Source organism: Trachypithecus francoisi, unplaced genomic scaffold, assembly GCF_009764315.1.
Source record: "Trachypithecus francoisi isolate TF-2019V2 unplaced genomic scaffold, Tfra_2.0 Lachesis_group3, whole genome shotgun sequence".
Classification (NCBI taxonomy): domain Eukaryota; kingdom Metazoa; phylum Chordata; class Mammalia; order Primates; family Cercopithecidae; genus Trachypithecus; species Trachypithecus francoisi.
The window spans coordinates 74,302,442-74,329,588 of NW_022681468.1; the positions used below are offsets into that span (position 1 = coordinate 74,302,442).

Sequence of the window (27,147 nt, forward strand, 5' to 3'; positions counted from 1 at the left end):
GTCAGTACTGTCGTCCACATGCATGTTTAAATGCTGATGGAAGACTAAGAACCAGATATAGAAGGGAAGAGGGCAAGAATGAATTCAGATACAGATACATTTTTAAGGAGGCTGGTAATTAAGAAAGTTTGCACCATATAAATTTAATTTTCTTTGTGAAGCAGAAAATGGGATCATGCATTAAAAGTGAAGGGAGAGGCCGGGCACGGTGGCTCAAGCATGTAATCCCAGCACTTTGGGAGGCTGAGGCCGGCGTATCACAAGGTCAGGAAATCGAGACCATCCTGGCTAACACGGTGAAACCCCACCTCTACTAAAAAATACAAAAAATTAGCCGGGCGTGGTGGCGGGCGCCTGTAGTCCCAGCTACGGGGGAGGCTGAGGCAGGAGAATGGCGAGAACCCGGGAGGCAGAGCTTGCGGTGAGCCAAGATCGTGCCACTGCACTCCAGCCTGGGCAACAAAGCGAGACTCCGTTTAAAAAAAAAAAAAAAAAAGTGAAGGGAGAGGTAAAAGGACAGAGGTCTCCAGAATAACAAAGCAGATTTTAAATAGTTCCTATGGAGAAAAAAAGAGAGGGCTGCCTAGAATAACAGGTTTCTAAGCAAGAGACAAAAAAAAGAATAGAAGAAAAATTTCCTAAGAGTTCTTGGGCAAGGCTAGGCTAGAAATCATTAACTCATACTGCAATCCACATGCCACTTAAAAGGACATCTCTAGCAGCACCCAGCAACCCAGAATAAGAATAGAGAAAGTTGAATGCAGAATCCATTCTAAACTGGCGTTTATGGGTTTAGAGTAAAAGGAATGTACCAATGGGTTTGTGGCACAATTGAAAGGAAAAGATACAAAGGAGTTGAAATTATCAGCAAGCCAGTGGCATAATGTGCCATATATAAACATGTTAGGAAAAAAATGAAAGGTACAGAAAGTGAAACAGTCAAGGAATCTGACATATAATGGCCTTAATAAAAGAACTCAAAGGATGAAAAACTATGGTAAGATAATTAAGATGAATACTTCCAGGAGATAAAATACATGGTGTGCCATGAGAGGGGAGGTCAAGGGCACTCAAGTTGAGAAAGGGAAGAAATTGAAAGGCTAGTAAAACCAACCCAGTAGTCCCAAAGACAGTTTTTTAAAATAAATATAGAAATTGACCCTTCTGGTCTTAAAGCTTAAAACTAACATTTGTCTTATTTAAGTTCCTTTCTCAGGAAATGATCCTCAGCCTTCTCAAAAGGCATCAAAGAACTGAAACTCACCAGATCACCACATCCAATGAGATGGCAGACCCTTCATCCATCAGGATTGCTTCCTTACCCCTCCCTAACTCCTGTTTTCCTAAATGACCACCTGCTTCTCATTAACCAATTCCTCTTCCTTACCCCTCCCTAGTTCCTTTTTTCCCACACAGTTACATTTCTTCCCTGATACAATAACCCCCCCAGTTTTAGTTGGTCAAGGAGATGGATTTGAAACTGATCTCCCATTGCCTCAGCTGCTGCACGTGATTAAAGCCTTCTTCCCCAGCAATATTCATTGTCTCAGTGACTGGTTTTCTGTGCAGTGGGCCACAGGACCTAGACCAAACCCCTGATGTTTTGGTAACACCGGGATGTTAAAGTTTATTGTCTATGTGAACTCTGAAGTTATCCAAGATGGTGGGTAGAACTAGAGGCAATTTAGAAAGCGCCAACATCTTCAGCAAGTGACCAGAGAAGAGAATAGGAGAAGGATTATCCTTGTTTTTTTTTTTTTTAATTTTTTTAGACGGAGTTTTGCTCTTGTTGACTAGAGCTGGAGTGCAATGGCACGATCTCGCCTCACAGCAACCTCCACCTCCTGGGTTCAAGCGATTCTACTGTCTCAGCCTCCCGAGTAGCTGGGATTAAAGGCATGCACCACCATGCCCGGCTAATTTTGTATTTTTAGTAGAGACGGGGTTTCTCCACGTTGGTCAGGCTGGTCTCAAACTCCCCACCTCAGGTGATCCACCCGCTTTGGTCTCCCAATGTGCTGAGATTACAGGCGCAGGCCACCACTCCTGGCCGATTATACTTTTAATAACTATGACGATCAGAAAGAATATAAGTATAAAGATCCTCAGTGAGGGATACTGTTCTCTCAATACCCAAGAGGCACCCTTCTACAGGGGACCCCTAAAATGTCCATCAGTGGGACAGGAAGGAGGCAAAATCCTGCCCCTGTCTCCCTTGGACCTGGCTAGATACCACTTTTACCACCCACAGAGTCACCCTCCTGCTCTGAGAGCTAGCAAGAGGCCAAGACTCACAGAACCAACACCACCCCTCTGTCAGCAGAAAGCAGTTACAAAAGACTGACCTTCATCCATTTTTCCTCAAAGATTTGTGTTCTTGGGCTGTTGAGGAGGGAAATGCTAAAGGTAGTCAGACAGGCATGAGTAGGGCAGGAGAGGGCTCTTCTTCGCCACCCACTAGGAATGTCAGGTGATGGCTGGATAATTATCACACTGCCTCTCTAAAAATGATAATTCGGCAGCTGTGCCAGGCAGAGACAATCTCCTGTTGATCCACAGTTGTTAAAGTGTTAATTAAACGCAGGCACCAAGGAGAAGCAAAAAAGGCTTCCAGTGAAATCTCAGGTATTGGGCGATTGAGTCCAGGCATACACATTGATATGGTTTAGCTCTGTGTCCCTGCCCAAATCTCATCTTGTAGCTCCCATAATTCCCACATGTTGTGGGAGAGACTCAGTGGGAGATAACTGAATCATGGGGGTGGGTCTTTCCCATGCTCTTCTCAAGATAGTGAATAAGTCTCACAAGATCTGATGGTTTTAAAATTGGGAGTTTCCCTGCACAAGCTCTCTCTGTCTGCTGCCATCCATGTAAGAGGTGACTTGTTCCTCATTGCCTTCTGCCATGATTGTGAGGCCTCCCCAGCCACGTGGATCTGTAAGTCCATTAAACCTCTGTTTCTTCCCCGTCTCAGGTTATGTCTTTATCAGCAGTGTGAAAACAGACTAATACACACAATAAGAGACAAAATGGTGGAGTATGACCTTACTGGGGCACTCCACCGGAAAAGGGAAGAAAGTCTCATATGGGCATGTGTACAACTTCCCAAACACACTATGTGTGCTCAATTCCCAAGGGTAAGAAAGGCACTGTGCATGCAGGGGAAAGGGGCACAAGATGACAAGGGACAAAAGTCCTAGGATCACAGTTAAACAGGGCACTTATTCTTCAAGTTGCCCACTTGGATCTCTTCCAAATGCACTTTCCTTTCTTTCCTCCTGCTCTAAAGCTTTTTAGTAAACTTCTCCTCCTGCAAAAAGAATATAAGTATTGGAGTAGAAGCTGCCCTAGCAAATAAGGAATATGCCAAATCTTACCCTAAATCTCTAGTAGACACTGAGTCAAAAAACAAGCTCTACTTAAGACTTCACTAAAAGCATTGTCTGCAGGGAATCAGTTTTTAGTTAAAGATATTAAGGAGAATTTATGTAATATAAAATTGGATACCAGAAGCACCAAACAAAAATTGGGGAAGAAAAGGAAGAAATGTTTAGGTTTAGGAGAAAGGAAGTCCTAAACAACATAAAGATGAAAATGTTTCTTTTTAATAACCAGAGAGGCTTATTTTTGGGCACTTACCAAGAGTAACAGGAATGTGGGGTATAATAGAATTAGTAGACCTCAAAAGTATTTTTTACAAAACTATCCTAGTAGCCTCTCTGGCTGGAGAATATTATAGTCGAAACCAATTGTACTTTCAAGGAATTCTGAGTTTTAATAATTGGAAAATTTCAGTAGCAATATGTCATACCTACTAGGTTAATATCCAAATTTAGCTTTCTACATACATTCATTTTGGAAACCAGTATTATTCACATTATTTCTGTAAAGAATTTAACCTGACCCCAAAAGGTCCCAAGATAATTTGTCTTTGACCTCGACCTCAGCTTCTAGGATGTAATCTCTAAGGTCTCTGCTCATGGGCTTTGAACTAGCCATGTAGTAATAATGTGATTTAGAGTAAGGGCTTTGGGTCATGCCTGGAGGGACAGGAGAACCAAAGAATGAGATCAGTCATATGGACAATCAATCATGCCCCTATCACAGAGCACCAACAAAAACTTTGAACATCAAGGCTCACATGAGCTTCCCTGGTTGGCAATGCTACACCCACATTGTCATACATCAATGCCAGGAGACTAACAGACTGAGTCTGAGGGGAAAACACAACAGAAGCTCTGCATTTGATAACTCCCTAGACTCCACCTTATGTATATGTACTCTTTTCCTGTAATAAACTGTAAGTGTGAGTATAACATCTTTTAGTGAGTTCTTTGAGTCCTTCTAACAAATTATTGAACCTAAGGGTGATCTTAGGAACCCCTACGCTTGCAGTCAATGTCAAAAGTGAGGGCAGTCTCATGGGGACTATGCTCTTTAACACCATTATTTGACCTAAACTCTTCACATATTGTGAAAGGTTCTCTCTAAATCTATTTGTTCACAGGGAATAAAAATGATTTGAAAAGAATCCAATACTTGACATTAGCTGAAACTATTACTGAATAGTAACTAGTCTACTGACTACTAATGGCCATCTGCTTCCACAAATCCCTCTGAACAGTGTAGAAGTACCAACAATTAACCACTAAGAAAAGCGCTGTTGGGTTTTAATCTGGATAACATACACATTTACTGTGTCACTGGACAGAAACTTATTTCCCTTTATTGAATAAGAGCTTGTTGTGGGTAACCAGGAAATGCCACTGTACCTCAGTGAAATGTAATTAAGCCCAAATAATGAATACTGTATAACAATTTTAATTCAATTTTTTTTTTATTATACTTTAAGTTCTAGGGTACATGTGCATGACGTTTATATCATGTATAACTCCCCAATGCAATCCCTCCCTCCTCCCCCCTCCCCATGATAAGCCCCATGATAAACTTCTTGTGATAGTTTGCTAAGAATGATGGTTTCCAGCTGCATCCATGTCCCTACAAAGGACGCAAACTCATCCTTTTTGATGGCTGCATAGTATTCCATGGTGTATATGTGCCACATTTTCTTAATCCAGTCTGTCACAGATGGACATTTGGGTTGATTCCAAGTCTTTGCTATTGTGAATAGTGCCGCAATAAACATACGTGTGCATGTGTCTTTGTAGTAGAGTAATTTATAATCCTTTGGGTATATACCCAGTAGTGGGATGGCTGGGTCATATGGTACATCTAGTTCTAGATCCTTGAGGAATCGCCATACTGTTTTCCATAATGGTTGAACTAGTTTACAATCCCACCAACAGTGTAAAAGTGTTCCTATTTCTCCACATCCTCTCCAACACCTGTTGTTTCCTGACTTCTTAATGATTGCCATTCTAACTGGTGTGAGATGGTATCTCTTTGTGGTTTTGATTTGCATTTCTCTGATGGCGAGTGATGATGAGCATTTTTTCATGTGTCTGTTGGCTGTATGGATGTCTTCTTTTGAGAAATGTCTGTTCATATCCTTTGCCCACTTTTTGATGGGGTTGTTTGTTTTTTTCTTGTATATTTGTTTGAGTTCTTTGTAGATTCTGGATATTAGCCCTTTGTCAGATGAGTAGGTTGCAAAAATTTTCTCCCATTCTGTAGGTTGCCTGTTCACTCTGATGGTAGTTTCTTTAGCTGTGCAAAAGCTCTTTAGTTTAATTAGATCCTATGTGTCAATTTTGGCTTTTGCTGCCGTTGCTTTTGGTGTTTTAGACATGAAGTCCTTGCCCATGCCTATGTCCTGAATGGTACTACCTAGATTTTCTTCTAGGGTTTTTATGGTATTAGGTCTAACATTTAAGTCTCTAATCCATCTTGAATTAATTTTCGTATAAGGGGTAAGGAAAGGATCCAGTTTCAGCTTTCTACTTATGGCTAGCCAATTTTCCCAGCACCATTTATTAAATAGGGAATCCTTTCCCCATTTCTTGTTTCTCTCAGGTTTGTCAAAGGTCAGATGGCTGTAGATGTGTGGTATTATTTCTGAGGACTCTGTTCTGTTCCATTGGTCTATATCTCTGTTGTGGTACCAGTACCATGCTGTTTTGGTTACTGTAGCCTTGTAGTATAGTTTGAAGTCAGGTAGCGTGACGCCTCCAGCTTTGTCCTTTTGACTTAGGATTGTCTTGGCAATGCGGGCTCTTTTTTGGTTCCATATGAACTTTAAAGCCGTTTTTTCCAATTAATTCAATTTTTAAGTCTTATTTTAATTGACAAAGAATAACTGCACAGTATATTTATGTGGTGCAATGTGATGTTTAGATACATGCTGACTTTGCGGAATGATGAAATCAAGCAACTAATGTACTCATCACCTCTCATAGTTAACATTTTAAAATTTTTTTTTTTTTTTTTAAGAGACGGAGTCTCGCTCTGTCACCCGGGATGGAGTGCAGTGGCCGGATCTCAGCTCACTGCAAGCTCCGCCTCCCAGGTTTAAGCCATTCTCCTGCCTCAGCCTCCCGAGTAGCTGGGACTACAGGCGCCCGCCACCTCGCCCGGCTAGTTTTTTATATTTTTTTAGTAGAGACGAGGTTTCACCATGTTAGCCAGGATGGTCTTGATCTCCTGACCTCGTGATCCACCCGTCTCGGCCTCCCAAAGTGCTGGGATTACAGGCTTGAGCCACCGCGCCCGGCTTAAAATTTTTTTATGGTAAAAACATTTAAAGTCTAATCCTACAGTTACTATACTTAACAAATGAATTCTACTACTGCAGTTATTGACATCACAACATAGAAGAGTATCAAACTTCTCACTGCCAAACACTACTAAAAAGACTTTATAACAGGTCTCCATATAAACGGCACCAAAATATATTTCAGAGTAAAGATATTTACAGATGCATTCTCTCAGAAATGTCTTATAAAATATAAAGTATAAAATACAAAACTTGTAGCTGAATGAGAACTTGGGAAGCAAAGGAATACTCTTAGTATTTTGTTAATTAGCGTTTCAGGGATGACATTAAAAAGAGTGTTTTCAATCTTTCAAGCAAAAAATTAAAACTTTTAAAACTTCAGTTGTACAGTTTAGTTAAAAGGTGAGCTTAGAGAACCAGAGAGATTACAAGTAGGACCCTGCCCAAGTTATTTAACCTCATTGTGCCTCAGTTTCATCATTTGTAAAAATAATAATAGTAGTAATAGTACATTATACAGAATTGTGTGATTTAAATGTGAATGCAGATAAATAATATAAGGCTTAGCAGATAGTAAATACCTAATAATAGGTAGCTATTTCTAGTAAAATATAATTGTCTAGGGATAATACATCAATTCAACCTATTTAATTTGATGCTTTCTGCATTCAGATAATTAATACACCAGATATAGATGCTACCAAAATTAACTATAAAGGTCTAATATATTTGTTTCTACAGACATATAGGCTTATCATAAACAAACAACAAATATTTTTAAAAGATGTTTAAGTCATTATGGGCCGGGTGCAGTGGCTCATGCCTGTAATCCCAGTACTTTGGGAGGCCGAGGCGGGTGGATTGCTTGAGATCAGGAGTTCAAGACCAACATGGCAAAATGCCATCTCTACTAAAAACACAAAAATTATCCAGGCATGGTGGTGCATGCCTGTAGTCCCAGCTACTCGGGAGGCTGAGGCAGGAGAATTGCCTGACCCAGGAGACGGAGGTTGCAGTGAGCTAAGATCGCGCCACTGCACTCCAGCCTGGGTGACAAAGCAAGACTCCATCTCAAAAACAAAAAAAATGTTTAAGTCACTATTGAGTCACTTCTTTTGGTGGACTTTTCATCAACACCAAATTAATAATAATACATAAAATAAGTAGTAAACACAGACACATGCCTATGAAGGCAAATAGTATAGAATTTTTTTTCAAACTATGAATGATCACATAGCACTGGCTTAAAAAACAATCAGTAAGTAAAGGTTCACAGTAGCCAAAAGAATCTACAGGGCAGGTTTCGTGCCTTTTTTATTTATAACAATATCCCTAACATCTAACTACTGAAAAAATGAATAAAGCCAGAGTGTAACTTCTTTCAAAAGTAGCAAGGAGACACTGATAGTCTCTGAAATGACTGACATGAGAGCTATGCTTTGGGAGGAATCATCTGGCAATCTCTGGTAAGCGATGGGGGGAAAATAAAGTCAGTGATGAGGGCACAAAAGAGGATGTTACTAAAACAAGTTACCAAAACTGCCACCATCAGTTTAAAACAGTCTTTCAACACTTAAAAAACAAAGACCAAAATGAATGACATATAATCACTCTGCAGCAATTATGGCAAAGATGGGAATACAATTCAATCAGTATTAAAATAATTATGAGAAAAACACTGACTATATCTCATCATCATATCTAAAACACCATAGATTGGAAGATACACCAGTATTTTATATACAACCAAGAAAGAAAACAATGCTAAATATTAAACTGACACAATGCCAAGATGTTATTGATAATAAAATACACTACAATTTCAGAGACATTAAAATTTGTAAAATATATATCTTAAAGTCAATGAAATATAGTAACTACCTAAACAGTAAAAAGAGGTCATGATCCCCAGTACTGGAAGTTCCCAATAATACTTATTGCTCTCCTCATCGCCTGGTTGGGATCTGTTCAAGTCTTCTTGGAGCTTAAATAGCCCCAGCAGGCTTTTGACATCTGACTCTGACCCTATGTACCCCAACTGCACCAAAAGATACAGGGTAAGCCCTTACCTGTCCAACAGGGGCCACTACTCTAAGAAGCTCTCCTAAAGGCTCAGCAAGTAATCTCACGTGATCTTTATTGAGGCTTCTCAATTACCATTGCAGAAGACAAGACTCTATGTTTTATAATTACCCACATCCTAACTCAGTTCAAATCACTGTAGGTTATTCTTCAAAGTCTGCATGATGGAAAATGGAGAGATTTTTCTCTTTAACTCGGCTGGTCACAGATGAAGTCACGTCTCTCCATTTTTCAATGCTGTGTATTTAATCTGCAACAAAAATGTTAAGCCCTAACAGCCTTTTCATATTTTGGTTTGTCACCTTGGCATTGAAGAATAAATACTGATTTAAAAAATTTTTTAAGTCTGCATTAACAACAGAAAGAGTAAAAAAGTGAGGCGTTCTTCTGGAAGTGTTTAAGGTAGAAATAGGATATTGTAAGGGTGGCAATTAGCCTCCTTTTAATTTATTTATTTTCAAAGGCAAATTACTTCAGCCTCACTATTTTTTGTTCCTAATAAATTGTGTCTGATATCTTTCATCCCCCTTTCATCAATATATTTCACTGGCTTGGCATATTTTTCTAATAGTGCTTCCTTTTGCTCTAATTTTGATTGTTGGCTTTCAATTGAATAAGACTGTGCCATTTTATCTCTTATAAACAAGCCAGCTTTCTGCATGCTTCCTACTTTTGTCAGAGCTACAGTTAGAGCCTAACCTTAACATGAACTAACTGTTCCAGGACCTCTATTTCATTACTTTCCTCTGGTAGATACACAAAGAAGGACATGAGAAAAGTTTATGTCTGGTCAGAACAAAAGACTACCCAAACATCTTTGCTTTACATTTGAAACACTGATCAAATTTAAACTACAATGATGGCTTCAATTTCATAGTACCTTTATATCCTTTCTCTTTCTTGTTACTTCCTTTCCCGTTCTCTTTTCAGATTCAGGCCTGGAGTTAGACAAGACACTCTGTTTTTCTCTTATATTTTTACTTCTTTATTTAGAAGCCAGAAAAATCAGAAATGAAATCTGTTGTTACACTTTTATGTTTGTATTTAAATGGTCAAATTATACACCCAATTCTATGTTCTGAAAGTTTCTAATTCTCTAATGTTCACTTAGTGAGAATGAGAAATTAATATCAATGGACAGAATCAGGGAAAGATCTACCTCTCTCTTTAGGGAGCATTTGACTCAATGACAGGAAAGTAAAATTGGTAACATGAGCCCATACCTTCAATCATTTCTAGAGCCTGAGTTAGCCTACAAATGGGTTGAGAACATATTTTTTTCACTCAGGTGAAAAGTCATATCCAAAGTAAACAAAGACTTTAAACTGGGAATTAAGGGGAAAATCAGGGATGAGGAAGTTAATACTATATTGAAAAGTTCTAAGGAGGAAGGCCATGTAACTAGATAAAGAAGCATAACCTTGCCAAAGGAGAAAGCCAGTGTGAAGAAATAGCTAGTGATATAACAAATGGGAGAACAAGAGATGACATGCTAGCATCCAGAACAGTGTAAGACATGTCTGAAAGACCTAAAGCCTAAAGAAGGAATTCATGGCCAAGAACAGTAAAGTACCTTCCTCTTCCAAAGATGACAGAACTAGAGTTGACCCAAGAAGGCCGATCAATAATATAGAGCAGAATATAATCTAGCTCAGCTCTATATAACCAGAAGGCTGCAGCAGGAGGTCTTCCCTGGGTGTTGGGTTAGAAAAATACTCCAAGAGCCAGGTCCCTCCCGCCCAGCTTTCCAAACTGCTACAATTCAAAACTATAGGGCACAAGCAGTGAAATATCAGTGGCTGATACTTTAAAACAATGACTCCCCTCCTTACTTTATACTTTGGTTACTTTGTTTTATTTCTATTGCTTTCTTGATAAAATTACCCATTTAAAGCATCAGATCACTAAGTAATTTTATCAAGTGAAAAGTGTCTCTATACCTGCATTACTAGAAATCAAAAGATAAAAGTAAATTAGTGAAGTAATAACAGTGACCAAATCTACTCTAGCACTTGAGAAATTCGGCATAAAATGACTCAGGTGGTGTTTTAGTCTGTTTTCTGTTGCTATAACTGAATACCACAGACTGGGTAATTTATAAAGAATAGAGTTTTACTTAGCTCATGGTTCTGGAGGCTAGGAAGTCCAAGGTCAAGATACCAGCATCTTGTGAGGGCCTTTGTGCTGCATGATTCCATCAAGAAAGGACAAGTAAGCAATGCAAAAGAGAAAGCACAGGCGGCCAGGCTCACTATATAACAATACACTCTTGTAATAACTAACTCATTCCCAAGATAACATTAATTTATTCACGAGGACTCAGCCCTTCATGACCCCATCACCTGTCATTAGGCCCCACCTCCCAACATGCCTGGTTGGGGACCAAGTTTCAAAATGAGATTTGGAGGTGACCAACACCCAAACCATAGTGAGTGGGAAACGGGGAACAGTTAGTGCCAATCTAAAAAGTTACAGTAACTTTTAGTCTTAGATAGCTCCAGTAGCAACCTTTAAAAAAAAAAAAAAAAAAGGAACACTACAATATTCAAAAACTGCATATATAAGTATTCATCATCACAGGGAGTTGGAGGTATACATGTAAGTCATCTTACAACAGAAAAAGAAGGACTTTTTTTTTTTTTTGAGACGGAGTCTCGCTCTGTCGCCCAGGCTGGAGTGCAGTGGCCGGATCTCAGCTCACTGCAAGCTCCGCCTCCCGGGTTCACGCCATTCTCCTGCCTCAGCCTCTGAGTAGCTGGGACTACAGGCGCCCGCCACCTCGCCCGGCTAGTTTTTTGTATTTTTTAGTAAAGACGGGGTTTCACAGTGTTAGCCAGGATGGTCTCGATCTCCTGACCTCGTGATCCGCCCGCCTCGGCCTCCCAAAGTGCTGGGATTACAGGCTTGAGCCACCGCGCCTGGCCTAGAAGGACATTTTAAGTAGGAGGAAAAACCAGCAATTAATATTCATAGGCTGTTTCTAACTCCTTCTAACAACTTGTTCTCTTTAAATGCTGACTACAGGGTTTGCTCTATGACATGGACCTTAAATGAGACTGCAAACTTTTATACTATGTAACACTATTACCAACCTGATGGTCAACACTATGTAACACTTAGCCTTGTTCTCTAAATTCCAACTTTGATTGCCTTAAATAAAACATTGTACAATAGTATTTTTAAATCATCAAAATGTCTAGCATATCTATATTTCTTGCTTATTATTACAAGTCAAAAGTAGATCTGTAACTAAAGGCTTTATTTTACATTTTGAACTCTGGATCTATGTCTTATACAACTGTGTGACCTCAACCTCCAAGCAACGGCCCAAACACAGTAAATAGCCAATAAATGTCTGTTGCTGGCTGGGCGCGGTGGCTCACGCCTGTAATCCCAACACTTTGAAAGGCCAAGGTGGGCAGATCATGAGGTCAGGAGTTCCAGACCAGCCTGACCAATATGGTGAAACCCTGTCTCTACAAAAAATACAAAAATTAGCCAGGCGTAGTGGCTCATGCCTGTAATCCCAGCTACTCAGGAGGTTGAGGCAAGAGAATCACTTGAACCCAGGCGGTGGAGGTTTCAGTGAGCTGAGATCACGTCACTGCACTCCGGTCTGGGCAACAGAGCATGACTCCATCATAAATAAATGTATGTATGTATGTATGTATGTTGCTGTAAGATGACAAAAAGCCCAATGACATTTTTAAAGTACAATAATAAGTATCTGCTATCAGCTCAATAAATAATTATTAAATAAGTGAAAAAATGCTCAAAAAGAACTTCTGTTAATCAAACTAAGTTACTCAGCAGATAATACTGCCTTATAAAAATATTTCAAAGAACTGGACTTTAGTTATGTATCTATTTCCTTGTTCACTAATCTATAATTTTAAAACAGAAAAGAGAATTCAAAATCTGGATTAATGTACCTGATCCCTTAGCTTCAGATTAAGCAAGATCCCAAATAAATCTAAGAACAATAACTGGACTATATTATATAGAAAGTGTACCTCATGTTGGCCGGGCGTGACGGCTCACACCTGTAATCCCAGCACTCTGGGAGGCCAAGGTGGGTGGATCACAAGGTCAGGAGATTGAGACCATCCTGGCTAACACAGTGAAACCCTGTCTCTACTAAAAACACAAAAAATTAGCTGGGCATGGTGACAGGAGTCTGTAATCCCAGCTACTGGGGAGGCTGAGGCAGGAGAACAGTGTGAACCCAGGAGGCGGAGCTTGCAGTGAGCTGACATGTGCCACTGCACTCCAGCCTGGGCAACAGAGTGAGACTCCATCTCAAAAAAACAAAAAGAAAGTCTACCTCATGCTTAAAGGTTTTGTTGTTGTTGTTGTTGTTGTTGTTTTTAAATTATGTCTTAGGTGCCTAAAAGGCTACCGCCCTGTCCAACTGAATTAATTAATGTTCCTCATTCCTTAATGTTTAAAACATTTTAAAAATATGAGGCCTGCTAGAGTACCTGATGATGCAAAAATCATAAAAAGAAATTAATAAGGTCACATGCCCCAAACTGACAATAACGATATTCAATGACTTCACCTGTAGTTAATGCATAGTCTATGAATCTTTTCCATGCAAAGTAATAAATTTCTTTGGTATATTTACATATAGCTAACTTAATTATCTTAAGAACATCATTTAATATTTTATCTCTCTAACACTTAGGCATAATTTAATATATCATACCATAAATCTGGATAAGGTGGATGAGGATGGTAACTTACATTAGTTTTATAATGTCAAAGGAAGAAAGACAGATCATTTCCTTAGAAACTATTTAAACTATGAATGACTACAAAGAAGGTCGTCTGAAGTATTTTTCTCATGCCTCCATATATCTTAAGAGCCTGAATATATCCAGATCTATTACTACCTAAAATTAGAAGGATTTAGATATGATTCGGTTAATTACAGACACCTTATAACTACTAATATTTAAACAAATTGTTTCACAATTTACCTTAAAGTGAACTATTTTAAGAGCCTTTAAAATCATTGGGTATAAAAATAATTTCTGATATAGAATACTGTTTGAAATCAAATGGGTTATAGATTTTAAAATGTTTTCATTATACTGACTTTATATCAAAATGGCACCTGTAATAAAAACTTACAATATTTATTTCCACAATACATTGGCCATTACCTAAGAAACCTCTACTGCTGCAAATAATAAGCAGGGGAAAAAAAAAAAGAATGTGGTCATTAATTATTCTGTTAAACACTGAGAAAATACACCTATTACAGCTTCTTGTATAATCACTTGCCATTTAAGAAACTATGTATCAAACTCCTTTGGCTCTTCCCATGAGAGGTACTTAAAGGGCTCAATTTTTTTTTTTTTTCTCATTTTATTCAGGATTAAGCAGAGCTTAGCCCAACTCAGAATCAAAATTCTTTAGGAAATCAAAAGCTGAGAATATTCCTTATTCAAAAGTGAAATTCCATTGTCAGGGAAATCACTAATACCAACTATCAAGGGAAAATGTCTCATTGCTATTGCAGGATCAGCTAAAGTGAAACTGCTTCTTTAGTTGCTAGGAAACAACCAACTCATTATATGCCATTATCAGAACCCTAGAGAAGAAAACTGGCATCTGCTTCACATTTGGGGATACTGAAGATTGAACTAAAAGCACTGAAACTGCTGCCAAAATCCCTGGTCTCCAGGGTTTACACTATGACCACAGCAGGTGCTGACATCAGACTAGCCTTTGAAGTTTTTCTTTCTGTGGCTCTTTTTCTAATAACTAAAATTGTTTTCTTCAATATCACATATTTTAAAACACAAAGATTCTAAGAAAACACTTTTCTCATTTGCGTTAAACTAATTATACCTATATTCAGGAGCACAATTCAGGAGTAAAAAAATACTAATCAGGAATCTTAACAAATAACAGAAAAATTTAAAATTATCAGTCATTGAGTGAAATGTATTAGATGTTTATGCCTATAATTATTAAAGTCAAAATAGAAAAAAAAAGGAAATTGTTTCAAATATCAGGAGAATAAAAAGGAATACATACTGATAAATCTAATGCTCAAAATAACATCCTAGCATATATCTGCCTATTTTTTCCTAATACATCCTAAAGTTTAACTTTAAAAAAATTTATATCCTGGCATGCTTTTTTCCCAAGGCATCACAAAATGCATTCATGAACATATACCATATTTATTCATCAATCTTTTCCCTTCCTTCTAGCAGATGAGGTTAGAAGGACATATGGTGAAATTATGCAGATTACTGAACAGTGGCCAGCTGAAACCTAGAGACTCCCTATACTACTGCTTATGTATCCTGAAAAATAAGTTATCCTTCAGAAGAAGCTGCAGAGATTGGTAAAGGCATTGACAAACCATCTTCCTTCATGAAATTACAAGGAACAATCCTGGCAAGACTGCCCCGTCCTGGTATAATTCTTCACCCCACCTCCTACTCTAATGTTCGCCTCATTTCCATTACTCACGAGCCTGCCACTCTGGGCTAAATATATTCCCTTAATATTACCTCAAACTCTTATCCTCAAGCAATTCAGCTCCACTGCATCATTATGTCTGCCTTCTACCAACCTGACTCTTCCCCACCTTCCTGTGTCTTTTACAAAACATCACTGCCATCTAGGGTTACCAGATTCAGCAAATAACAGTACAATTGACCCTTGAACAACACAGAGCTTAGAAATACTGATCCCCTCACAGTCAAAAATCTGCATATAACTTTTGACTCCCAAAAAACTTTACTAATATCCTGCTGTTGATCAGAAGCCTTACCAATAGCATAGTCAGTCATTACCACATATTTTGTCTTATATTATATTCTGTATTCTTACAATAAACCAAGAGAAAAGAAAAGATTAAGGAAGAGAAGATATATTTACTCTTCATTAAGTGGCAGTGGATCACCAGAAAAGTCTTTATCCTCGTGATCTTCACATTAAGTAGGCTGAGGAAAAGGAGGAAGAGGTGGGACTGGTCTTGCTGTCTTAGGGGTGGCAGTGGCAAACTTCTTTGGCTCTTCCCATGAGAAGTACTTAGGGGGTTCAGTATTAGTGTATGGAAACACATCGTAATTTCTGTCTGACTTTTTTTTTTCTCTAAAAATGTTTCTATATGGTACCAATCCTTCTTCCTCTGTTTGCTTTAGTTTCAGTGCCCGCATCATAGAAGTGTCCATGTCATAAAAGCCAAAAGCAGCCTTGAATAATCAAAACCCTTATGCCATGTTGTCTAATGTCAATTTGTTTTCTGGCACAGTTTCTTCTACTAATTCTTCCTCATCATCTGGCACTGGTTCAGAAGCAGTCATCTCCAACAAGTTGTCTTCTGTTAATTCCTCTGGTGTGGTGTCTACAAGGTCTTGAATTTCTCTGAGGTTTCTATCTTGAAACTCTTCATGCCTCATCTTTTTTGCCACATCCACAATCTCTTTCATGATTTTCCTGATTGACACTGTCATAAATTCTGTGAAGTCATGAACAACATTTGGACACGGTTTTTCTCCAGCAGGAATTTCTTTTGGGCTTGAAGGCTTTAACAGCTTTTTCATGATTTTTTCTCTACCAGGGTTCTCTTCCATAGCACTGACAATCCTTTCCATAGAGTATCCTGCATGATGAGCCTTAAAGGTCCTCATGAACCCCTGATCTAGGGGATAAATTAAAGATGTTGTGTTTGAGGGCAAGAAGACCACTTCAGCACCTTTCTTTTGAACTCATGAGGTTCTGGGTGGCCAGGGACATTGTCCAATATCGAAAGAATTTTGAAAGGCAGCCCCTTATTGGTAAGGTACTTACTGACTTCAAGGAAAACATATCAGTGGACCCAGTCCATAAAAGGGGTTGTCACTAAATTTTATTGTTGTACAACCCAAAGACTGGCAGCTGATGTTTATCTTTTCCCTTTGAGGCTCACAGGTTAGCAGTTTTATAGATAAGAGCAGCCCTGATCATAAACCTAACTGCACTGGCACAAAATAGTGGGGTTAGCCTATCCCTTCCTGTCTTAAATCCTGGTGCTCACTTCTCTTCCTTACTAATAAATGTCCTCTGTGGCATTTTTTTTTTCCAGAATGAGTCAATTCCACCTTCATTAAAAACCTGTTCAAAGCATGGCACTGGTACAAAAATAGATACATAAACCAATGAAACAGAATAGAGAGCCCAGAAATAAGGCCACACACCTACAAGCATCTGGTTTTTAACAATGCTGACAAAAAAAGACAATGGGGAAAGGACTCCCTATTCAATTAGTGGTGCTAGGATAACTGGCTAGCCATATGCAGAAGATTCAGACTGGACCCCTTCCTTATACGATATATAAAAATCAACTCAAGATGGATTAAAGACTTAAATGTAAAACCCAAAACTATCAAAACCCTGGAAGACAACCTAGGCAATATCATCCTGGACATATGAATGGCAAAGATTTCATGATGAAGATGTCAACAGCATTTGCAACAAAAGCAAAAACTGACAGGTGGATCTAATTAAACTTAAAAGCTTCTGCACAGCAAAAGAAGCTATCAACAGAGTAGACAGACAACCTACAGAATGACAGAAAATATTCACAAACTATGCATCTGACAAAGGTCTAATATCCAGCATCTGTAAGGACCTTAAACAAATTTACAAGAAAAAAACAACTCCATTAAAAACTGGGCAAAGGACATGAACAGACATTTTTCAAAAGAAGATATATGCGTAGCCCACAAGCATATGAATAAAAGCTCAACATCACTGATCATTAGAGAAACGAAAATCAAAACCACAATGAGACACTAACTCACACCAGTCAGAATGGCTATTATTAAAATGTCAAAAAATAACTGATGCTAGCAAGGTTGGGGAGAAAAGGGAAAACTTATACACTGTTGATGGGAGTGTAAATTAGCTCAACCATTGTGGAAAGCAGTGTGATGATTCCTCAAAGAGCTAAACAGAACTACCATTCAACCCAACAATCCCATTACCAGGTATATACCCAAAGGAATATAAATCATTCTACCACAAAAATATATGCACATATATGTTCCCTGCAGCACTACTCACAATAGCAAAGGCACGGAATCTACCTAAATGCCTATCAATGGTAGACTGAATAAAGAAAAGATGGTACATATACACCACAGAATACAATGCAGCCATGAAAAAAAATGAGATCAGGTCTCTTGCAGGAACATGGATCGAGCTGTAGGCCACAGATTAGAAGACTCAACGTTGTCAGGATCTCAATTCATCCAAAGTTGTTCTATATATTGAATACCATCCTAATAAAAGTATCAACATGCTTTTCTGCACAAACTGAATCTAAAATATACAGAAACGTAAAAGAAACTAGAGCAGCCAAAACCATCTTGAAAAAATGCAGATGGAAAATGCACATTTCCTAATTTTAAGCCTTCTATAAAGCTATAATAATCAAGACAATGTGGTTTTAGAGTAAGGATTAAACAAACAAATCAATGGAGCACAAATGAGTATCCAGAACAGATGATACACATACGGTTAATTGATTTTTATCTAATATATAAATCAATTCAGGGAAAGGGAAGTCTTTCAAACAAATGATGCTAACATAACTGTATAAACTATAAAAAATTATAAACATTGACCCTTATTTCATTTCACACATAAAAATTAATTCAAGATGTACAAGACAACTATAAAGCTTTGAGATTAAAATACATGAGAGAGAGAGAGAGAGCAAAGCAAGATGGTGGAATAGAAAGCTGCAAAAAGTGCCCCCCTCCACGCAGGAACACCAAATTTAACAACTCTCTACACACATACACAAAACTTAGATATCTAAGAACCAAAAATCAGCTGAGCACTCAAAAGTACCTGGTTTCAATTTTATATTACTGAAAGACACAATGAAAAGGGCAGGAAAGACAGTCTTGAATTGTGATCTCCACCCTTCCCCCATTGCCCAAGAGCGGTGTGGCACAGAGAATCTGTACGCCTGGGGAGAGGGAATGCAGCAACTGTGAGACTTTGCACTGAACTTTGTGCTGCCCCATCATAGCAAAAAGCAGAACCGGGCTGCACCTACCTGATGCGTGCCCATAGAGAAAGCATTTGGACTGGCCCTCAACAGAAGGGAATCACCCATCCCAGCAGTCGGAAACTGAGTTCCAGCAAGCCTCATCACAAGCTGGAGTGCTCTGGGATTCTAAATAAACTTCAAAGGGAATCTAGGCTACAAGGAATGCAGCTCCTAGGTGAGTCCTTCAGCTGAGCTGTGCTCAGTCAGTGGACCAGGGGAGCACACAACCTACTAAGACACCAGCCAGGGGCCAGGCGCGGTGGCTCACGCCTGTAATCCCAACACTTTGGGAGGCCGAGGCAGGTGAATCACGAGGTCAGAAGATCAAGACCATCCTGGATAACACGGTGAAACCCCGTCTCTACCAAAAAAAAACATACAAAAAATTAGCCAGGCATAGTGGCAGGCACCTGTAGTCCCAGCTACTTGGGAGGCTGAGGCAGGAGAATGGCGTGAACCCGGGTGGCGGAGCTAGCAGTGAGCTGAGATCGCGCCACTGCACTCCAGTCTGGGCAACAGAGCGAGATTCTGTCTCAAAAAAAAAAAAAAAAAAAGACAGACACCAGCCAGGGCGGCCAATGGAGTACATGCACCAGCACTCCCCCAACTCCAGGCTACACAGGTCGTGGCTTCATAAGAGACCCTTTCTTCACTTCAGGACAGGAGAGGGAAGAACAAAGAGAACTTTGTCTTGCATCTTGGATACCAGCTTAGCCACAGGGCAGGGCACAGCACAGATCTGTGAGGACCCCATTCCAGGCTCCTGGATGACATTTCTAGACACACCCTGGGCCAGAAAGTAACCTGATACCTTGAAGAGAAGGACCCAGTCATGACAGGACCAACATCTGCTGAATAAAGGGCCGATGGGCCATGAATAACCAGCAGCAATACCCAGAAACTCTGCCATAGGCCTCTGGGTGAGACTCTGAGATGTGCTGGCTTAAGGTAAGATACAGCACATTCCCCACTGTGGTAGCTACAATGACAGACTTCATCTACTTGATAAAAGCAAAGGGAAAAGTAAATGAGATTTTGCCTGGCACCTTAGGTACCAGCTCAGCCACAGGGGGTGGAGCACCAAGCGGGGTCCTAGGTCCCTTGGCTCTTGGATGGCATTTCTGGATCTGCTCTGGGACTGCCCTGAAGAGTGAGTCTCAGGCCTGGCAACCTTCACCATGAGCTGACTGAAGAGCCCTAGGGTCTTAAGTGAACATCAGTGGAAACCTAGAAGTATGTCCTGTGGGTCTGTAGTGCTGGTGGCCACAGATTGAGGCTCCTCTGCCTGTGGAAAGTGGAGGAAAGAATGGGAAGAACTGCACCTCATGCTTTGACTGCCAACTCACCAGCTGTATAACAGAACACCATGTAGACTTCTAAGGTTTCTCACTCCAGTCTATGGCTCCTAGATGGCATCTCTGGACCCATCTGGGGTCTGGAGAACTCGCTGCCCTGAGGAAAAGACACAAGCCTATCTTGCTTTGCTACCTGCTGATCGTACAGCTACAGGGCCTTGGGCAAACAGTCAGTAGCCAGAGAGTGGTAACAGCAGGACAAGACCTAGTGCTGTGCAGGCTTCAGGTCTGACTAGCGCAGTCACAGTGGTAGAGGACACAGGGGTGCTTGTGTCACTCTATTCCCAGCTTTAGGTAGCTCAGAACAGACAGAGATTCTGCTTGTTTGGGAGAAAGTAAGGCAAGAGAACAAGAGCCTCTGTATGGTAATCCAGAGAATTCACCCACATCTTATCCAAGACCATCAAGGCAGTACCTCTGCAGGTCTGCAAGAACCAAGCATTACTAGGTTTAGGGTGCCCCCTAAAGCAGATACAGCTTAGATTGCAACACTCAAGTCCTTTCAAATATCTGAAATAAGCCAAGCATAGAAAGATAAACATCACATGTTCTCACTTACCAGTGGTACCTAAAAATTAAAATAATTTAACTCATGGAGATAAAGCGTAGAAAGATAGTTACCTGAGGGTGTGAAGGGTGGTGGGAGTGGAAGGAATGGGGATGGTTGATGGGTACAAACAAACTGAAAGAATGAATAAAACCTAATATTTGCTAGCACAACACGGTGACTGTAGTTACAGTAAAAAATAATTTGATGGTACATTTAAAAATAGCTAAAAGAGTATAATTGAATTGTTTGAAACGCAAAGAATAAATGCTTGAGGGGATGAATACCCCATTTACCCTGATGCAATTATTACTCAATGCCTGTTGGTATCAAAATATCTCATGTACCCTATAAATATACTAACCTACAACATACCCATAAAATTTTTAAATTAAGAATTTTAAAAAATAATACAAATAATAAAAAATAAATACATTGTTATCATTACAACCTTGGGGTAGGCAGGCAAAGATTACTTAAAGAGGATACAAAAGGCACTAAGCATAAAAAAATAAGAAATTGGAATTCATTAAAATTTCAAACTTCAGCATAAAAAGACAAGTCACAGACAAGGATAAATACTCCCAATATCTATTATCTGACAATGGACTCACAGCCAAAATACGCACAAATTCCTACAACTCAATTACTAAAAAAAAAAAATTAAAAAATGAGTAGAAGACTTGAACAGACATGTCACGAAAGAAAATATGAAATCTAATACACATGTGGAAAAGGGCTCAATATTATTGATCATCAGGGAAATACAAATTAAAATCATAACAAGACACCATTTTATATTTATTAGAATGGTTAAAAGTAATGAGACTGACAACACCAAATGTTAACATAAATGTGAAGCAACTGGAAAACTTATGAACAACTGTAAAAGTATTATAGAGGTATTATTTACAATAGTCCAAAACTGGAGACTACCCAAATATTCATCAACAGAAAAAAAAACATTTTATTATATTCATACAATGGAATCCTACTTAGCAATAAAGAAGACCCAACTACTGTTATATGCAACAATAAACATGAATTTCAAAAGCCTTAGGCGAAGCGAAACCATATACAAAAAAGCTACATCGTGGCCAGTTGCGGTGGTTCACGCCTGTAATCTCAGCACTTTGGGAGGCCGAGACGGGCAGATCACCTGAGGTTGGGAGTTCAAGACCAGCCTGGCCAACCTGGAGAAATCCCATCTCTACTAAAAATACAAAATCAGCCAGACGTGGTGGCACATGCCTGTAGTCCCAGCTACTCAGGAGGCTGAGGCAGAAGAATCGCTTGAACCTGGGAGGCGTAGAGTGTAGTGAGCTGAGATCGCGCTATTGCACTCCAGCCTGGGCAACAAGAGCGAAACTCTGTCTCAAAAAAAAAAAAAAAAGCTACATCCCGTATAATCCTATTCATTTGAAATTTAAAAACATGTAAAACTCATTATGGTGACAGAAATTACAACGATTGTCTATGGGTATAGGATGAATCAGAAGGGGGCCCAAGGAAACTCTCTTGGAGGATGGAAATGCTATTTAGTTTGGGTTACAATTACATAGGTATATATATTTATCAAAAATCACTAAATTATATACTGAAAATCTATGCATCTCATTGTATGCATAATTTTAGCTCAACAAAGTATTGTCAGGGAGAAAAAGAAAAAACAAAACAACTTAACCAGACTTTTAGTTCAGGATGTCAGAATGACCACAGTATTTTTCTTCTCCCCATAAATGGGTACTAGGAGGGAAAATGAGAGGATGTTCTGGATCACTGGTGTTGTTCTAGTTATCTTGTCCTGAATGATGATGATATAGGTGTTTCAACTTTGGGATAATTTATCTATTTATACTCATGATTTGTACATTCTTCTATATATATGTTATATTCAATTGTTTAAAATGAGCCAATGAATCAGGTACCCCCTACAACCCACCGCTGTACAAAAGTTCTATCTAGCTACTGAATTTTCGCTAAGGATGTTAAATTTATCAAATAACGGTTTGGTTTCTAAATCAAAACAAAAGTGAAAACACTCCTTAGCTCTGATGATCTGCATTAGTCCCACTGTAGACCTAAAATATCAGCTTTTTAGCTCCCAATAAAATGCACACATGAAAGTGACTTCACAAAAGACTGTAAGATAGATATACTCTAGGTAACTGCTAAGCATCCCAATAATATATGAACACATTTTCTTACCCCATCGTTACCCTGATATTCTATAGTATGTTTGCTGAAAATGTATCCACCATGCTTCTCAAAATAAACTGTAACTTTTTTTTTTTTTTTGAGATGGATTCTTGCTCTGTCGCCCAGGCTGGGGTGCAGTGGCGCCATCTCAGCTCACTGCAAGCTCTGCCTCCCAGGTTCCGGGTTCACGCCATTCTCCTGCCTCAGCCTCCCGAGTAGCTGGGACTACAGGTGCTTGCCACCACATGGGGCTAATTTTTTTGTATTTTTAGTAGAGACAGGGTTTCACCATGTTAGCCAGGATGGTCTCAATCTTCTGACCTTGTGATTCGCCCATCTCAGCCTTCCAAAGTGCTGGGATTACAGGCGTGAGCCACCGCACCTGGCCAATAAACTGTAACTTCTATACAATTTGTGTGTCAGAGAGCTTGTTTTTGCCAAACCTTCATATGGACCTCTGCTAGACTACCAAATTCCCTGAATATTTTTTGAGAATAACAATATGTAAAATCTGATGCTGAAGTGTTGTGGAGGTAGCTAAATTCAAACATCAAATATATATAATGCAGGCAATTAACACAACTATTCTATATTATCTGATAGTATTTAGCATTAGAGAAAACAGGTGGGTTAATCAAGACAAATAAAGGTCAAGGTCACAAAGGAATTGGTGGGGATGAGGTGGTTTGGTGAGTTTAAGTGAAATGACTAACTACGGGATCTGAGAGTGAAAGAGGAGAAAATGAAACCAAGAGACTTAAATTACCAGGATCAAAAATCAAACAGCACATTTATCACAATTCAAGCAGCAAAAGTGGTAGAAAGGCAAGATGTTATAGTGAAAAAAGAAGAGTTTCAGAGTTCAAGACATATTTCATCTAAATTGTATACCTGAAAATGAATATAGGAGTATCTACCATTAGAATTGTCAACCTATTGTATGGTTCCTGACCCAAAGTAGAATCTGAATAAATAAAAGGTAACTGTTATAAGTTGACGAAATAAATGCAAATTACTTTTAACTTTTACCTAGAAGACAATTACAAACTCACATCTACTGAGAAAAAAAATAAAACTTATTCCAAGCCAACTATAAATAACATATAGCCCAATTGATATTTTTAGATTATCCAATCAAATGTTCTCTTCTTTTCTTAAGGCGAAATTAAAGTTGATTGGACAGATATTACACATGCAAATATATAACCATATATACTCAAAACAAAATTTCACTTTTTTCTGGAGCAATTTTAAATCACAAGTACCATGGTTTATATAATTTTTTTCTACATCTGACGATTTCTACACTGCCCTTATAACTCAATATTGACTACAATGAGATTAACCACAAATCTAACGGTGGCAGATTACTTATAAAAATCGATTTGCTCTTCTTACTGCAGACACAGCCAAAGCAAGAAAACAATATTCAGTAAGACAATAGAATTTTTAGTACTCACAAACAATCGGAAAGATTAAATCATGTTAACAGTGAAGTTTGGTCTTGGCACCACATTAACTCATTAGGTGCCATATTACACATTGTACATTCATAGCATCAACTGATTCCTGAATGCAAATTTTAACAATTCTCCAATCAGCAAATGTATTAACCGCAGCTTTGCCAATGATAAAATGATATTTAAGGCAATATTCTTACCTGCCTCAATAGTTTCTCAATGGCCGACATTACCATAAGGCCTCTCCAAACTACTGGTTCATTTTCTTCAACCAGAAAGCCCATAGACATACTGCAACAGTAATACAAAAATACAACTAATTTGTATAAATTAATCAATATTATTCAGAAAAGAAACATTAAAAAAAATATGCTCACCAAGCAATACCATAATTCAAGAGAGGCCTCATTAGGTTGCCTGGAAAAAGAAAAACAAAATCCTCTCTTTTAGAAGAATAAAACACAAAACGTAAACATTCTGAATTGGGTTGTTTTTTTTCATCTTTTTAGAAATATTTATTTTTTCAATTAACAGAAATTGCATGTTTATGGGGTACAATGTAATGTTATGATATATGTCTACATTGTGGTAGAATAATAAAAATAAATAACAAAACCATGCCAATTAGCATTCCACATCACCTCACTTACTTCTTTCTTTGCAGTAAAAACATTTAAAGTCTACTCTTTCAACAATGCTGAAATATACAAAAAATGACTGTTAACAACAGTCACCAAGCTGTGCAACAGATCACTGGAACTTATTCCCCCGTCTAACTGAAACTTCGCACCACTTGACCAACATCTCCCCTTTGCCCATCCATCCTTCCAGGATCAAAGAATACCAAACTGGAAATACAAATAGGCTGCTCATATTGTGCAATTTAACTTTCAACTAAATACACCTCAATTTGCAACAGTTTAAACATTATACCAAGCATACTACTAATATTCCCAATAGACACAACATTGATAAATAGTTGAGATATAATTTTATTAAGAAACAATTCAAATAAAATTTTAAATATATTTTTAAAAAACAGCCTCAATATCAGGCACAATGGCTCACATCTGCAATCCCAGCACTTTGGGAGGCCAAGGTGGGTGGATCACTTGAAGTCAGGAGTTCGAGACCAGCCTAGCCAACATGGTGAAATCCTATCGCTACTAAAAATACAAAACTTAGCTGGGCATGGTGGTGCATGCCTATAGTCCCAGCTATTCAGGAGGCTAACATGAAAGAATCGCTTGGACCTGGGAGGCAGAGGTTGCAGTGAGCCCACATTGTGCCACTGCACTCCAGCTGGGTGACAGAGCAAGGCTCTGTTTCAAAAAAAAAAAAAAAAAGCCTCAATAAAATAACTACAATTTTAAAATTTTTCTAAAAAATAGCCTCAGTAACTAATTTTGCCCACCAATTTTATTCATATACAAAGATACATAAATATAAAAATTTTATATATATGCCAATCTAATATGTACATACATATATGTGTATATTTGCATGCACACACACACATCTAATCAGTCCTTCCTACACTGGAGTGTTACTAGTTATTTGTTCCTTTACTTAGCTTAAAAAGTATAAAAATCCACAAAAGTAGACAAACTCAATTTTGAAATCTGAGATGAAAAATTGCATTAATCTATAGAGAAAAGCAATCTACTGCTTATGGTGAAATTAAAAAAAATTCTTTACATAGGCAACAAACGGTTACAATAAAATATAATTTGTTTTATCAAACTATGCAATCACCTTCCCACCCACTCTTGCTTTCATATCCTACTTCTCTACCATAACAAACTACCACAGAAGCCATCTTAATTAATATGATTTGGACAAGTATTGAGCAAAAAGTTTAGAACAAAGTCATAAAACCTAGTAGTATCCTGTTTTCAGATTTCAAGATACGTTCTTCAGGGTTTTTCCCCTCTGTAAAGAGACTGAGACTGAAAACTGTATAAAGCATATATGCATGGATTATATAAGAAATCCTCGGCCGGGCACGTTGGCTGATGCCTGTAATCCCAGCGCTTTGGGAGGCCGAGGAGAGCGGATCACGAGGTCAGGAGATTGGGACCATCCTGGCTAACATGGTGAAACCCCATCTCTACTAAAAACACAAAAACTTAGCCAGGCGTGGTGGCAGGCACCTGTAGTCCCAGCTACTCAGGAGGCTGAGGCAGGAGAATGGCGTGAACCTGGAACCTGGAAGGCGGATATTGCAGTGAGCCAAGATCGTGCCACTGCACTCCAGCCTGGGCAACAGAGCAAGACTCCGACTCAAAAAAAAAAAAAGAAAGAAATCCTCTGCCATACTTCATTCATTGAATCCCTACTTATAGAAAAAGCCATGGTCCTTCATTAAAGGAATACGCAAAGAGTGTATGTTTATAGTTTCCTTCTTTAATTTCTGACTAAACTAACTAGCTCAATCTCCCCCATACCTAATTTGAAAGCAGTATTTTTCTTCTATGTAATTTTCTCAATTCTTTCCAAAGCATCCAATTATAACCTTTCACTATCAGGGCTGGCAATATTTTCTGCCATTTTCTTCAATTACCATATGAATACAGATTAAAGAATATGAATTATCACATGCTTTTTCACTTTTGATCTGCTAAAACGGTGAGTTACACTAAGAGATTTTTTCCTAATTTGGAACCAAACTTGCTTTCCTGGATTAAACCCAATATAATTTTAATGTAGTTATTTTATACAATGCTGAATTTGGTCTGCTAATATTTGCTTAACATGATATC

General features: G+C 38.6%; 1 protein-coding gene and 1 long non-coding RNA gene across 8 annotated transcripts in view; one reads left to right on the forward strand and one right to left on the reverse strand.

Annotated features, from left to right (window-relative positions):
- The window catches only part of NUBPL (nucleotide binding protein like), a 283,861-nt gene that overhangs the window by 151,669 nt on the left and 105,045 nt on the right, over positions 1 to 27,147 (reverse strand). For 4 of the 7 annotated variants that reach the window (XM_033188319.1, XM_033188321.1, XM_033188322.1 and 1 more), the window contains 2 exons: positions 24,763 to 24,802; positions 24,586 to 24,676 (listed from right to left, as the gene is read on the reverse strand). The exons of 1 other annotated variant lie outside the window; for it this stretch is intronic. In XM_033188319.1, the coding sequence (XP_033044210.1) occupies positions 24,586 to 24,676; positions 24,763 to 24,802 (131 nt within the window). Of the gene's footprint in view, positions 1 to 15,658; positions 15,724 to 24,585; positions 24,677 to 24,762; positions 24,803 to 27,147 lie in introns of those variants that run through there. 2 more of the 7 variants (XM_033188323.1, XM_033188325.1) reach the window with 2 other exon arrangements.
- LOC117069843 lies at positions 13,828 to 26,517 on the forward strand. Its single transcript, XR_004431687.1, has 3 exons — positions 13,828 to 13,839; positions 21,535 to 21,545; positions 26,375 to 26,517. It is a non-coding gene; the product is annotated as an uncharacterized LOC117069843 (long non-coding RNA).